The following is a 13,151-nucleotide window of genomic DNA, read 5'->3' as shown; positions in this document are numbered from 1 at the left end:
TAGCAATGCGATAACAGCAAGCAGCTCCCCTGCTGTCATTGTTGTCATGTGGGTGTCTGTTTGGCAAGGCTTCCGTCACTGTCAGGACCTCATTGGTAGCTGTGTCTATGCTTGATTTTGAAATGATGCGGAGTCCGGAATCGTTTTTTTGCGATGCATCTGGCATATTTTCTTCTCCAGCCGGACTTGTCTCAACAGCGAGGTAGTGATTTCTCAGATTCAGATGCAGTATCAGATTGAAAGAGTAGGAGGAGGAAACAGGAGTGAAGAAAAAGAGATCCAGCTATTTCCGTCAAGAAGACCCCTCATTATGCTGACTTTGCTTGTTTACGCTGAGGCAGAAACAAAAGGCAGCACAATGGGGCAGCCGTGGCCTACTGGTTAGCGCTTCGGACTTGTAACCGGAGGGTTGCCGGTTCGAACCCCGACCAGTAGGCACGGCTGAAGTGCCCTTGAGCAAGGCACCTAACCCCTCACAGCTCCCCGAGTGCCGCTGTTGTTGCAGGCAGCTCACTGCGCCGGTATTAGTGTGTGCTTGTTCACTGTGTGCTGAGTGTGTTTCACTAATTCACGGATTGGGATAAATGCAGAGACCAAATTTCCCTCATGGGATCAAAAGAGTATATATACTTATACTTAATGCTGCCCCAGGAGTTTAGTGTGACCTGTAATGTGTTTAAGACCACTTAAGACCAAGCCACTTGGAGCTCCAACTCATACTACATTTTCGGTGGATGGTGTGGATCAATGTAATAACGGCACAATATCCCCGCCTTGATCAGGCTGTGTAAAAGCTCCAAAAGAATAATGTGTGTGCGTGTGTGTGTGTGTGGGTGTGCGTGTGTGTGGAGGATAATAAGTGAGGGAATTGGGCTTTGTAAAAGTGCATAGAGAATAGTGAGAATAGTGTGTGTGTGTGTGTGTGTGTGTGTGTGTGTGTGTGTGTAATTGGGAATTGGGCTTTCCCAGATCTGAGTTCCACTGTGCCTCTCCTCTCCTTGGTGTATTCCTCTGTCTTCCAGCACAGTCGTCAGTCAGTAAGCATAGCCCTCCAACCTCAGGGACAGGAAGCTTTGACTTCCTCTCTTACACACTCACACACTTTTACACACTTACACTAGGCTGCCAGCGTAGTTTAGCGTGCTCTTGAGGGCACCCCAGACAGAAATGAAAATGTAATGAGTGGAGAGGAGAACAACCACACAGTTTGAGAAGGGTTAATTTTTTAACCAAATGCGTAACCTGTATGTAAACTAAACGCTAACTACAGTGTTCTGGAAGTGTGATACTGGAGGCTTCTAGGGGCTGCTGGGCGTCTCAGTGAGGGATGTACTACTCTGCACACACACACACACACACACACACACACACACACACACACACACACACACACACACACACACACACACACACACACACACACACACACACACACACACACACACACACACACACACACGTCCAGAACTAGCTTTGTGTGGATTAGCTCAATACCAGCACAGAGCAGCATGAAGGACTGATGCCAACACATTTACAGCAGGATATAAATATCGCAAACGACAGAAGTCCAGGACGTTTTTGCTCCGTAGTCTTTGAGTGTGTTGTCACAGTGATGGAGTTTTTGTCGGCTCCGGTTTCGAATGCTGCTGCTGCTTCCCTGGGGGTGTAGTAGGAGAGAGGAGAAAGGTGCAGGTCTGCACAGCGGCACTGCACCTTAGCCCAGATGTAATCTCTCTTAATCAACCCTCAGCGTGCTACTGTCAGCTCCCCTGCACACGGCTCTGCTTAGGTCCTCCCAGAGCACAGCCACGCAGGGACCAGAGACTCCCCTCTGCTCTCTCTGCCAACCAAAGAGTTTCGCATTCAAACGCACAAGGAATGGATATAGCCTGAATCAACCCCCTCTTCTTTCTCTCACCCTCTCTACCTCTCTTCTCTCTCCTATTCTCTTTCTCCCCCTCTACCTGTTCTTTCTCTTACACTCTCTACCTCTCTTTTCTCTCTTATTCTCTCTCTCACCCTCTCGTTTCTCTCTTATTCTCTCTCTCATCCTCTCTACCTCTCTTCTCTCTCTCATTCTCCCTATCTCTCTCGCCCTCTCTACCTCTTCTTTCTCTCATCCTCTCTCTCTCATCTTCTCTTCTTTTTCATTTTTCTCACTATTCTCGCTACCTTACTCTCCCGCTCATACATTTCATCATGTTCTCTCCTCTCTAGTGCTCTCTCTCACCTTCTCTGTCTGTCTCTCTTTCCCCCTCTCTTTTACGTTTCCTCTCCTTGTCTCCTCACTAACACTATATCCCTCTTAATAAGACTTATGTTCTTATCCCCTCTCTCTCTCTCCCTCTATCTTTTTCTATCATTCTTCTTGTATCCTCACTTACTCACTCTATCCTTGTAAATAATAGTTCTTCCCCTATCTCTATCTCTCTCCCTCTCTTTCTCCTTCTCTTTTTTACTTTCCCTCTCTTTGTCTCCTCACTAATTCACTATCTTAATAATACTCATGTTCCTTCCCTCTCTCTCACCCCCTGTCTAGCATCTCTTCTAGTCCCTTTCCCCTGCTCGTCTCGATGCTCTTTAAATCTCTCTCCTGGTCGAGTAGGCTCCCTCATGTTAATGCAGTTGTTAACAACTTGTGGTCGGGCGGTTAGTCTGGCTTCTGGTCAGGGAGTGCTGCGCTCGCGCCGTGAGGAGTGAGAGGAGCTCTCGGGTTAGTGCTGGATGAAAGACAAAAAACTATATCTGATTGGTCTAGCCGAAAGCTTGGCACATAATATTTTTTTATTTTTTACATAATATTTTCTTGTTTGCTCTCTTTGTCTCTCTCTCTCCCTTTCTCTCGTTCTCTCACTCACCTTTAAAAATAATATGATAAAATAATTCAGCTTCTGTTTAAATTTGCAAAACATAAAACCTGCATGGGAAGGCTGCAGACTGCTTACTGAGATACAACAAATGTCTTCTTGACAGATGAGATTATTGGCAATGCTGATTCTTTTTTAAAGGCTTTTTGATACCATGAGCTTCTAGTTTGTCAGTAAACTTCAGTAGCTAGTGAATAAATAGCAATACTGTCCGTTTCATTACTTAATGGCTTAATGTAATGTTACTTAATGTAATCATTGGGCTACTAATGTGTGAATTCATCTCAGAGTTCCTAATGTGTGCAAATGCAAACAGAAAAAATCCCCAGGAACTGTAGTTCTAGTGTAGCCTCTTCACTTAGTTCGTAGAACTGTGTTCCTAGAACTGTTGTGTCTGAATGCACCTTATGTGTGCACGTGCCTGCACCTTTTCTTATCAGATACTAGCTATTGCACAGCTGCTCCGGTTCATGCACTCACAGAGGATGGTGATAGGCTCTACAGTATTTATTGAGTGTCTTTTTAGAGCATCATTATATGACAGAGATATTTCTGTTTTTTATGTTTCCGTGCCTTCACATGACGGCAAAACATTTCACTGCTAAGATAAGAGAAGTGCTAAGAGCAGGAAATAGTTTATGGCAAACTTACATTTGTGCCAAATTATGTCACTAATACATTATAGTATAGTTGTTTCTGCTAGTTTGTGAGAATGAGAGTTCTGTTAAATTGCATTGTCTCCCTTTTTAACATGGATAACTGAATGAACTGAAGTCTCAGCATGTCAGCCTACAGAGGGATGACTGTCATCCTCTCTAATCCTCCTCTCCTTCTCTCTCTCCCTCCTTCCCCCGTTTCTCTCGCTCTGCAGGAGTCGGAAGATCCAGATCCGGAACATCCCCCCTCATCTTCAGTGGGAGGTGAGTATGTCAGCTTTCTGCTCAGAGGGGTGTGTGTGTGTGTGTGTGTGTGTGTGTGTGTGTGTGAATGCGTGCCTGCCTGCGTTTCTGTTGTTCTGTGTGTGTGCATGCACACATATATATAGGTGTCTGTGAATCCCAACCCTGACAGTCACCTCCCTGTAAATGACAGACATGTGTTTCTGACATCACACTGACCATCCAGACCAGATGACCTGCTGTCATCTTTACACACACAACCACCCCACCCCACGCTCCAACTCCATTAGCTTTTTACTGAGCGAGGCTTGTTTAACTCCACAACTACTGTGTTGCGACTGCTGTTGTTGCCCACAGCAAGGTCCTGGCTCCAAGGCCATGGCAGTACTGTGTGAGCATGTCTAAGTCATCACCCCTCCGTCTCTCTCCTCTAACTCTATCGCACCTCCTCTTGTATTGCCATCTGGGTCTTTGTAATGTCCATAGCTGGCTCCGTTGTCCGCTGTCCTTCTCATACCTTTCTGTCACTCTCCTCCCCAATATGCAATATGCAGTGTTGCTTTGGGGAGCTTAGCACACACACACACACAGACACACACACACAGACACACACACACACACTAGAGCTGAAGATGTTTGCCCGAACTCGACGGGACCCGACGGGTTTGGACGGGTTCGGGCTTAATTTCTATCATTTCACGCGGGCTCGGCCCAGGCTCAGGCTTTCGTGGTAGGCTAAATGAGCGGTTAGTTGATGCGTTTCCATTAGCTGCGAGAAAGATTTAAAAATGGATGCTGAGGAGGTGAAACGGAGGCTGGCCTCTGGCGATTACGTTTTAGTTGCCCCGGCAAAGAAAGCAAAGTCTGAGGTGTCGAAAAGTTTTGGCATGTCCATAATGAGAATAATGAGCCAGTGGGTTAGCCTATGTGAAATCCAAAGGATGTAACATTCTGCAGAACGACAGGGAATTCGTCACTGATAAGGCATGTTGATCAACGCTTGTCCACGCCTGCCAGTGCCCAGGATCAACCTACAATCACATCGTTTGTTACAGCAACAAAACCCAACCCTACAAATGGTTACGGAGAACAAGTGTGTCAGCTTTCGCTGTAAAGACATTAGGCCTTTTAATATCGTAAATGGCGAGGGGTTTGAAGAGCTGGCGCAAGAACTAATTAATGTCGAGGCTGCATATGGGAGGGTTCCTGCAAACTTCAGAGTGCTGAGATGTTATGATGTTGCAGAGGACTTAGGCTATTTTATTTCTTTGTTCCAACTTCCAAGTGACCTAGCCTCCGTTAGTCATAAATAAATGATGTTAAAAAATGTAGAAATGAATGACTCATTCTTGACAAAAAGCAAAAGAGCTGCGTGCGTGCGGACATTTGAATAATGTCGGGCTGTAAACGGGTTCGGGCTTTTAAAAAGCTGTCAGTCTCGGGCTCTAGCTTGAGCTCGGGCTGATTTCTGTCGGGCTTGGGCCTTCTCGGGACTTTTAAGGCCCGATTACAGCTCAAACACACACACACACACACACACACACACACACACACATATAGTGTAATAGTACATAGCCAGTGTTACTGGTAGGGTATGGATTTCCCAAATGACTACCATGTATCTTTGCTATTGCTAACCCCAGGGGTTAAAGTGTGGGGGGGGGGGGGGGGGGGAGGAACGCAGCCGCCACCTCAGATAAATTAATAATAAATATATTCTTTCATACCAACGATATAACGCGATAATATTGTTAAAATAAATGGTGAGTTAATTTTTCACGTGTACAGAGGTGACCAAGAAGCTAGCAATTCTTGACCAAAAACTATTGCTTCACCACGATCAATATGTTGTCCAACGGGGAGTCATTTTTCCCTGTTGCACCAACACTGGATTTTAGGGTTCCCCCACCTGCCAAATCCCACTTTAACCATTGGCTAACCCCTCACAACTTTAACAAGTCAAAATATGCAAGCTGCTTTGGAAATATACTTGTAGGCCTACGCTCACATTCACATTAGTCATTATCTTACCTGCATACACAGATATCTGGAAGAGACTACGAATGCTGACGGTTGCCAAGACAACTTGAATCAGTTTTTAGTCAAGCACGACAATGTCTTTGTCCCGACAGAGAAGCAAAGTGAAGCCTGGAGTGGAATTTGGAAAGCAGCATCCAGGAGAACATACATCTCACCCCTACATCTCTCTCCCTCTCTCTCTCTCTCTCTCTCCTGTCTCTCTTTGCTCCAGGTTTTGGACAGCCTTTTAGCACAGTATGGTACAGTCGAGAACGTGGAACAAGGTAAAAGCCTCCTTCTTCTGCTTCATGCGTGTGTGCCTGTCTATGGGGTCTTTCATGCTAGGCTGTCTTAGGCTGCGAAGTATGCGCACACAATGTTGAAATAAGCTGTCATTATGTGGCCAAATGTGCTCTTAGCCACAGCTCTATGTCTGAAGTCATTTATCTCATGCAAGATCATAAGGGAATGTGATTTGGGTTATGGGATGTTAATCTATCATGTTGCTGACGTTGGTGTCTATGCGTAAAGTTAAATGAGTAAAAGTTATTTTGTGACATAAAATGTGTGTACTTTTTGCATGTTATACAGTGTGAATGTTTGTATGCATATATTTGTGTATGTGTGTGCATGCATCAGTGTGTGCTCTCGTATACCTGGGTGTGTTTGGGAATATGTGTCTGTGCATACATGTTTGTGTGTGTGTGTGTGTGTGTGTGTGTGTGTGTGTGTGTGTGTGTGTGTGTGTGTGTGTGTGTGTGTTTTTACACGTGGTCATGAGCGCGCATGAACCCTATGCACTCTCCCAATAATGAGCGCTGTGTGGCGGTGCGGGTGGCGTCCAGTGAGGCCGGCAGGCTTGAAGTGGAGAGGGAGAGAGGGAGAGAGAGAGAGAGAGAGACGGAGAGATGGAATGAGAGAGAGAGAGGGAGAGAGAGAAAAAGGGAGAGAGAGATGGAGAAGGAGAGTGGCAGCCAGCCAGCCAGCGGTAATGTGTGTATGTGTGTTTTGCAGGGAGGGAACAGGGAGGGAGATGTAGGCGCCTGCGGTGTGTCTCTCTGCTTCTCTCTCTCTCTCTCTCTCCTCCTGCTCCCTCTCTCTCTCCCTCTCATACACTCCCTCCTTGGTCCTCTCTTTCTCGGCCTCCTTCTACAGCACTTTCCAACACCATCCCTCTCTCTCTCTTGTGTCTTGTGTCTGACCATCTCTCTCTCTCTTTCTCTCTCTCTTCTCTTCCTCCTCATGACCATCTTTTCTACTTTCTCTCTCTACCTACCTACCACCACTGTCTGTCTCCTTGTCTGTCTGCTCTGTCAGAATTGCCCTCTCTCTCACATTCAGGTCCACTCCAACCCCATAGTGTCCGGTGGCGGTCAGCACTCTGGCTCAGTGCATACTGCTAGCTGCCTCTGTGGCTGTGACAGGTGATACATGACAGCTGACAACCAACCATTAAACATGGCCACCAGGCCTGTTAAGACGCTGCTGGGGTCGGATGACTGGGTACTTACCAAAGAGTATACGTAGGCGGAGCAAGATACTTCATCAGGAGCCACTTCCGGGGAAACTTGGACCAAATGGGGGGGAGATATATCTTTATATCTCTCAGACCAGAGGCAGCGACTGTTCCATTCAAGTCTATGGCCATAGCTCAGAATTTCACCACATATGCTAAGATCCTTGTTCTATAGAGTTAGGAATGTGAATTTTAGGCACGGTTTCATGATCCTCAAACCCTTCTAGTATACGTATATATACTCTTTTAATCCCGTGAGGGAAATTTGGTCTCTGCATTTATCCCAATCCATGAAAATAGTGAAACACACTCAGCACACAGTGAACACGTTCGACCTTATATCAGGCGTGTGCCTGTTATTTATTCTGCTGCTGTTGGCCGGTTGCTACGTGTCTGACAGGTGGAACGTCATCAATACGTCAACGACACGCTTCTTTATGCAGACAGGAATCGATCCCCATTTCGCGTCCATAGACATGAACTACGACGAAGTATCTTACTCCGCCTATGTATAATCTTTGGTACTTAATTACGTGCTGTGGACAGTTCAAGCCTTTGCACACTTTAATTGCGGTTCTTTTGTATAGATTAATTTGGATGTGAACGCATTCATCTGAGTATGTCTTTATCTGAAGGTCTGTATTGTGCTTAATGATTTTGTTTTTGTGTGGATCATGGGCAGTTTACTATGTTTTTTTTTTTTTTGTAGGAACTTAACTTCTTGTTTGATTTCTCAGTTTTACGTTTGATCACTATTCAGATGGTGTTCCACTGGTCCATTTCAGTGCCTCCATTGCTTTCATCTAAAATTACATTTGGTTTTGTAGAACTCCAGATTGTACCTGTCGTCTACTCTTTTTAAGTAGATTATTTGCTGCACCTCCCTGTCAACCCCGTATCAGGGTGTGTTTGTGTGTGTGTGTGTGTGTCTGTGTGTGTGTGTGTGTGTCTGTGTGTCTGTGTGTGTGTGTGTGTGTGGGTGTGTGCGTGTGCGTGTGTGTTTGTGTGTGTGTGTCTGTGTGTGTGTGTGTGTCTGTGTGTGTGTGTGTGCGTGTGTGTGTGCGTGTGCGTGCGTGTGTGTGTGTGTGTGTGAGAGAGAGAGTGAGGAGATCTATCTGAGGCGTCACCTCTGATTGATCGCCGTGCTGTTCTAGACGTTCATCCAGTTTCTCTCCAAGAGGCTCTGTGGAAAATAGCCATTGACGGATTTAAAAGCTGAAAGTTACTTAAACCCTTTTTTCACTGTCCAGAAACTGAACAAAAAAATTCTTAGAACAGACAAAACTCAGAGGTTTGATCTGTTGTTGTTGTTGTTGTTGTTGTTGTGCAGAGTGTGAAACAGACAGGCCATAACCAGTCTCCACCTCCTCTGTCTCTCCCTCTCCAGCAGCTGGCTGCTCCTGGCATAATTAACTCCTGTCTCTTGTGTGTGTGTGTGTGTGTGTGTGTGCGTGCGTGTGTGCGTGTGTGTGTGTGTGTGTGTGTGTGCGTGCGTGTGTGCGCGTGTGTGCGCGTGTGTGTGTGTGTGTGTGTGTGTGTGTGTGTGTGTGCTTCTCTGGTTCTTTCCTAACATCTACATGTGTGAGTGTGTGTGTGTGTGTGTGTCATTATCTGTATGTGTGCACACGCTGATAATTGCAGATGAAAATCTGTTTATATGTGCATGCCCACAATTCTGTGTGTGTGTGTGTGTGTGTGTGTGTGCACGTGCCTGTGTGTGTGTATGTGTATTAGAGTGTTTACATACCTAAGCGTGTGTGTGTGTTTGTGTTTGCATGTGCGTGTGTGTCACTCATAAATCGAAGTTAATTTCTCAAAGCACTTGTAGCAGCTGGGCGAGTAGCTCGGCCCTTACCAGTTTTAGCCCATGCTGCGACTCCATGTTGGCCGCTGTGCTTAAGGCTCAATCATTAGCCCAGTGCCTCCCATACGCAGGAAAGAGTAAAAGAGAGAGGGAGAAATGAGAAGAGATGGACAGAGAGAGGGAGAGAGGGAAAGAGAGAGGAAGAAAGGAGGAGAGATGGACAGAGAGAGAGAAATGAAAAGAGAGAGGGAGAAAGGGAGAGAGATGGAGGGAGAGAGATGGAAAGAGATGGGCTTTGATCTCAGAGAGCGCTCTCTTTTTCATGGTGTGGTCATTGTCTGGTGGGCCTGCGGGCCCTGCCTCAGTAATGACCATTATGGATGAGGACGGCAAAGTGGCCCTCCACATCACCGTATGAGGCTGACAGTTAAGCTGTGGACTTGCCACATGAACAGATGTGTGTATGCATACAGGCCAATGTTTAAATGTACTCTCTCTCCTCTCTCTTCCTCCCTCTCTCTCTTTCTCTCTTTCTTTATATCTTTATATCTCTCCTCTCTCTCTCCGTCTCTACCTGCAGTCAACACTGACACAGAAACAGCTGTGGTGAATGTCACATACGCAACAAAGGAAGAAGCGAAAGTGTAAGCCAACATGGGAGTGACTGTGTGAAGTCTGACTCTTTTCCTTTTCCACACATTTCTTTCACATTAATTCAAAAAATAAACAAATTGGAGCAATCCAGTTTTGTTTGGTTTAGAAAATCACTACTATTTATTTTTGTTATTGCTATTGCTGTTTGTATTTAATGATCAGATTAATTCATCTGTCATCATGTGGACTTTCCATGGGGTGAAGTCCCCCTTCTGTCTTCATCTCATCCTCGACCCTTCGATCTCCCGTTTGTCACCAGAGCGATCGAGAAGCTGACTGGACACCAGTTCGAGGACTACTCCTTCCACGTGTCCTACATCATGGACACGGACGCCGCTCCGCCACCTCAGCAGCAGTCTCCGCGCCTGCGTCGGGGCGGACGCTCGTCACGGGAGCAGGACGCGTCCTCGCAGCCCGGTCCGTCGGGCGGACTGGCCTCACAACGCCACAAGGCCCAACACGACTTCCCCCTGCGCCTGCTCGTGCCCACGCAGTTTGTCGGCGCCATCATCGGCAAGGAGGGCCTCACCATCAAGAATGTCACAAAACAGACACAGTCCAAGTATGTGTGGGTTTGCCCATGTTGTCCAGTCTCCTCATCATCTATGTCAGTGTTACTCAAAGTGTGGTCCGGGGATAACTGGTGGTCCGCAAGCTATCCCAAGTGGTCCGCGCACAGACGTGGTAAAATATTATATAGATGAGTTGTTTGCAATATTGAACCAACTTGTATGTTAATCCAAACAGTTAAAGTAAGCTTTGCCAGTTTAAATCATATGAATCCTCACAAAAAATCCACACAATAAGCAAGGTGCAAAGGCAATAAGCAGGTGGTTCAGTAGGCCTATTCTTCTTTTTAACTAAGTGGTCCGTGAGTTTGTGTTTAATTGGTTAAGTGGTCCTTGGTCTGAAAAAGTTTGAGAAACACTCAGGTTTGGAATTTCACCATTTTAGGGGCAAGGCCACTTGGCCTTCAGTTGGACATATTTGGTGGGGGGCACAAAGGCCACATGTCAGGGCACCAAAGCCAAAGTTAACTATACAGTAGTAGGCTATAATATTGTATTTAGCCTAGCAGTAGACCTGCATCACTGAAACATTACAAAACATGAAACAAGACATATTACATAGAACTGTAAATCATCTGATCATCTAATATTTACAGATATCTAGGCTATATTTAACATTTATTTTATATTTGGCCTGTTATGAAATCATGTATTGAACAATTTAAGCACAGCTCAGCTTTAAGAAACTCAAAAAGCCTACAGTAGATGCATGCTTAGCATTTTGTGATCATTAAGGCTACTTTCACTTTTTTTCTTACGTTTAAAAGCTGAGAAAAAACTCTTTCATGTGATGTGATACTTGTGATGTCTGTATGATGAGTAGGCTACTTCGTGAGTAGTTCAGCGGAGAAGAATGGGTGAATTTGGACGCACTTTCTTTCTTGCCGTGCGCTGTCACTTTCTCCACTGCGTAAAAGACTCAATTAATTTGCGCTGTGAATGCTAAGATTATTTTGACAGGCCATAGGCTAATAAAATACGCTATTAGTCGGAAGCAAACCAGAATATTGAAAGAAGAGGGCACCAAGGCCACAGTGGCCTGTAAACCTCTCATTTTCAAAGTGGGCATCACGGCCAACGCTAGGGGCAACCGAGGTGAAATTCCTACCCTGGAAACACTGATCTATGTAACTCACGTGGCATAATAACTTCACAGAAACGCAGTAAACCACAAACATTATAACAAATCTTCACTTTTTATATGTAGTAATCCCACAGACGGAATAATTTTCCGTAAACGTAATCAGTGTTGCCTACACATAATAATTATTTGATTTGCTGGAAATGTGTGGGAAGATTAAAAAACGTTATTACATTAGCTTCCCACAAATGTAATACATCACTCATTTAGTGAAATTCTATCTGTATGTTAGTCAAAAATCGTCTCCATCTAAACAAATTTCATGACCACATAATACCTTTCCTTAGATTCCCCTCTGTGTTCACCTCATTCATCACCTTTACAGGGGCCCAAGCAGAGAAACCCATTCTGTTTCTCTCTTTTTAGTTTTGTTTATTACGCTTGTGGTTTGTTACGCTTGTGGTTTGTTGTGGGAAGTTATTATGTTGGTGGGTGTTACACGTGGATTTGTTAGTAAATATCAGCATGGCCGGCTATGACAAATATGACTCAGACACAAGGCTGATGACTTCCATCTGATCTCAAATGGATTGGGTTACATGGACACCTGATGGTAGTCATTAAAGTATCTGTGATATTTTTATGAGATCCTTGAGTGTATACAGTAAGTGGCTGCATTAGACTCATCATCACATACATTTACTTGAACATCTAACCATTTCGCAAACACATTAACCGATCTTGATTCTGAAGCCCTTCAAGCGACTTCAACAAAGTCTGGTTATAGTGAAACTTTGACACCTCTGTCCTTTTTGCACTCTCTCTCTCTCCCTCTCTCTCTCTCTCTCTCTCTCTCTCTCTATCTCCCTCTCTCTCTCTGCGCTCTGTTATGAACTTTTTGATTGGTCAATCAAAACTGACCATATGGAAGGGTAATAAACTGGAGGAGGAAGGGCGAATTGTTAATCTAGTCGATATGTTTAAAGCTTTAGTGGAATCAAGGGTCAGAGTTGAGTATGCTTTCTTTAAAGTTTCGGACAACATGACCCTTTTCACAGAAATGGTGTATAAACAAAGGTCTGATCTCTATTGCTGATGGCATCCTGACATTTAATTTGTGATATGTGGGGCTGTTCTCTCTCTCTCTCTCTCTCTCTCTCTCTCTCTCTCTCTCTCTCTCTCTCTCTCTCTCTCTCAGGGTGGACATCCACCGGAAGGAGAATGCCGGAGCGGCAGAGAAGCCCATCACCATCCACTCCACCCCCGATGGCTGCTCTGCAGCCTGCCGCATGATCCTGGACATCATGCAGAAGGAGGCCAACGACACCAAGGTGTAAGTCTCCACCACCGACCGTCCACTCCACCAAATCTGTGTCTGTCCATGAAACACACAATCGCCCACCATGGCGTGATGGGAATTTCTTTTCACTGATTTTAAGCAGTGGTTTGAGCTGCAATGTTCATCCTGCACAATGTGCACTTGCACAGATTCACATTAAAGGAGTACATAACGTGTTTACTTGCACATTTATCACTTGGTCTGGTTTGCAAGGTTGTTTTCTGGACGTTTTAAATTGATACTTCAGCATCAGGGGCATTCTTTCAACTCAAGGCTACCCGGTTTCGCAACACCCATACAAAAAGTTCTGCACCGTCTGGTAAACCATCTCCGTCTTTACTTAAGCCCATTGCCAACCTATCCATGGCATTCCACAATCACAATCACATCAATCAAATCGTTG

At 45.2% G+C, this 13,151-nt stretch overlaps 1 protein-coding gene across 1 annotated transcript in view; it reads left to right on the top strand.

Annotated features, from left to right (window-relative positions):
* The window catches only part of igf2bp2a (insulin-like growth factor 2 mRNA binding protein 2a), a 57,584-nt gene that overhangs the window by 25,525 nt on the left and 18,908 nt on the right, over positions 1-13,151 (top strand). The window contains exons 3-7 of the mRNA XM_076263446.1: positions 3,739-3,787; positions 6,018-6,069; positions 9,686-9,749; positions 10,019-10,321; positions 12,608-12,742. Of these exons, the coding sequence (XP_076119561.1) occupies positions 3,739-3,787; positions 6,018-6,069; positions 9,686-9,749; positions 10,019-10,321; positions 12,608-12,742 (603 nt within the window). The remainder of the gene's footprint in view (positions 1-3,738; positions 3,788-6,017; positions 6,070-9,685; positions 9,750-10,018; positions 10,322-12,607; positions 12,743-13,151) is intronic.

The sequence above is a fragment of the Alosa pseudoharengus genome, unplaced genomic scaffold (genome assembly GCF_046254945.1).
Source record: "Alosa pseudoharengus isolate Yale_2024_CS ecotype anadromous, Long Island Sound unplaced genomic scaffold, YU_APseudo_1.1 YU_APseudo_1.1_scf_3, whole genome shotgun sequence".
In the NCBI taxonomy this organism is placed as follows: Eukaryota; Metazoa; Chordata; class Actinopteri; order Clupeiformes; family Clupeidae; genus Alosa; species Alosa pseudoharengus.
The sequence above is the reverse complement of the archived record's forward strand: the minus strand, read 5'-3'. Positions and strand labels throughout refer to the sequence as shown.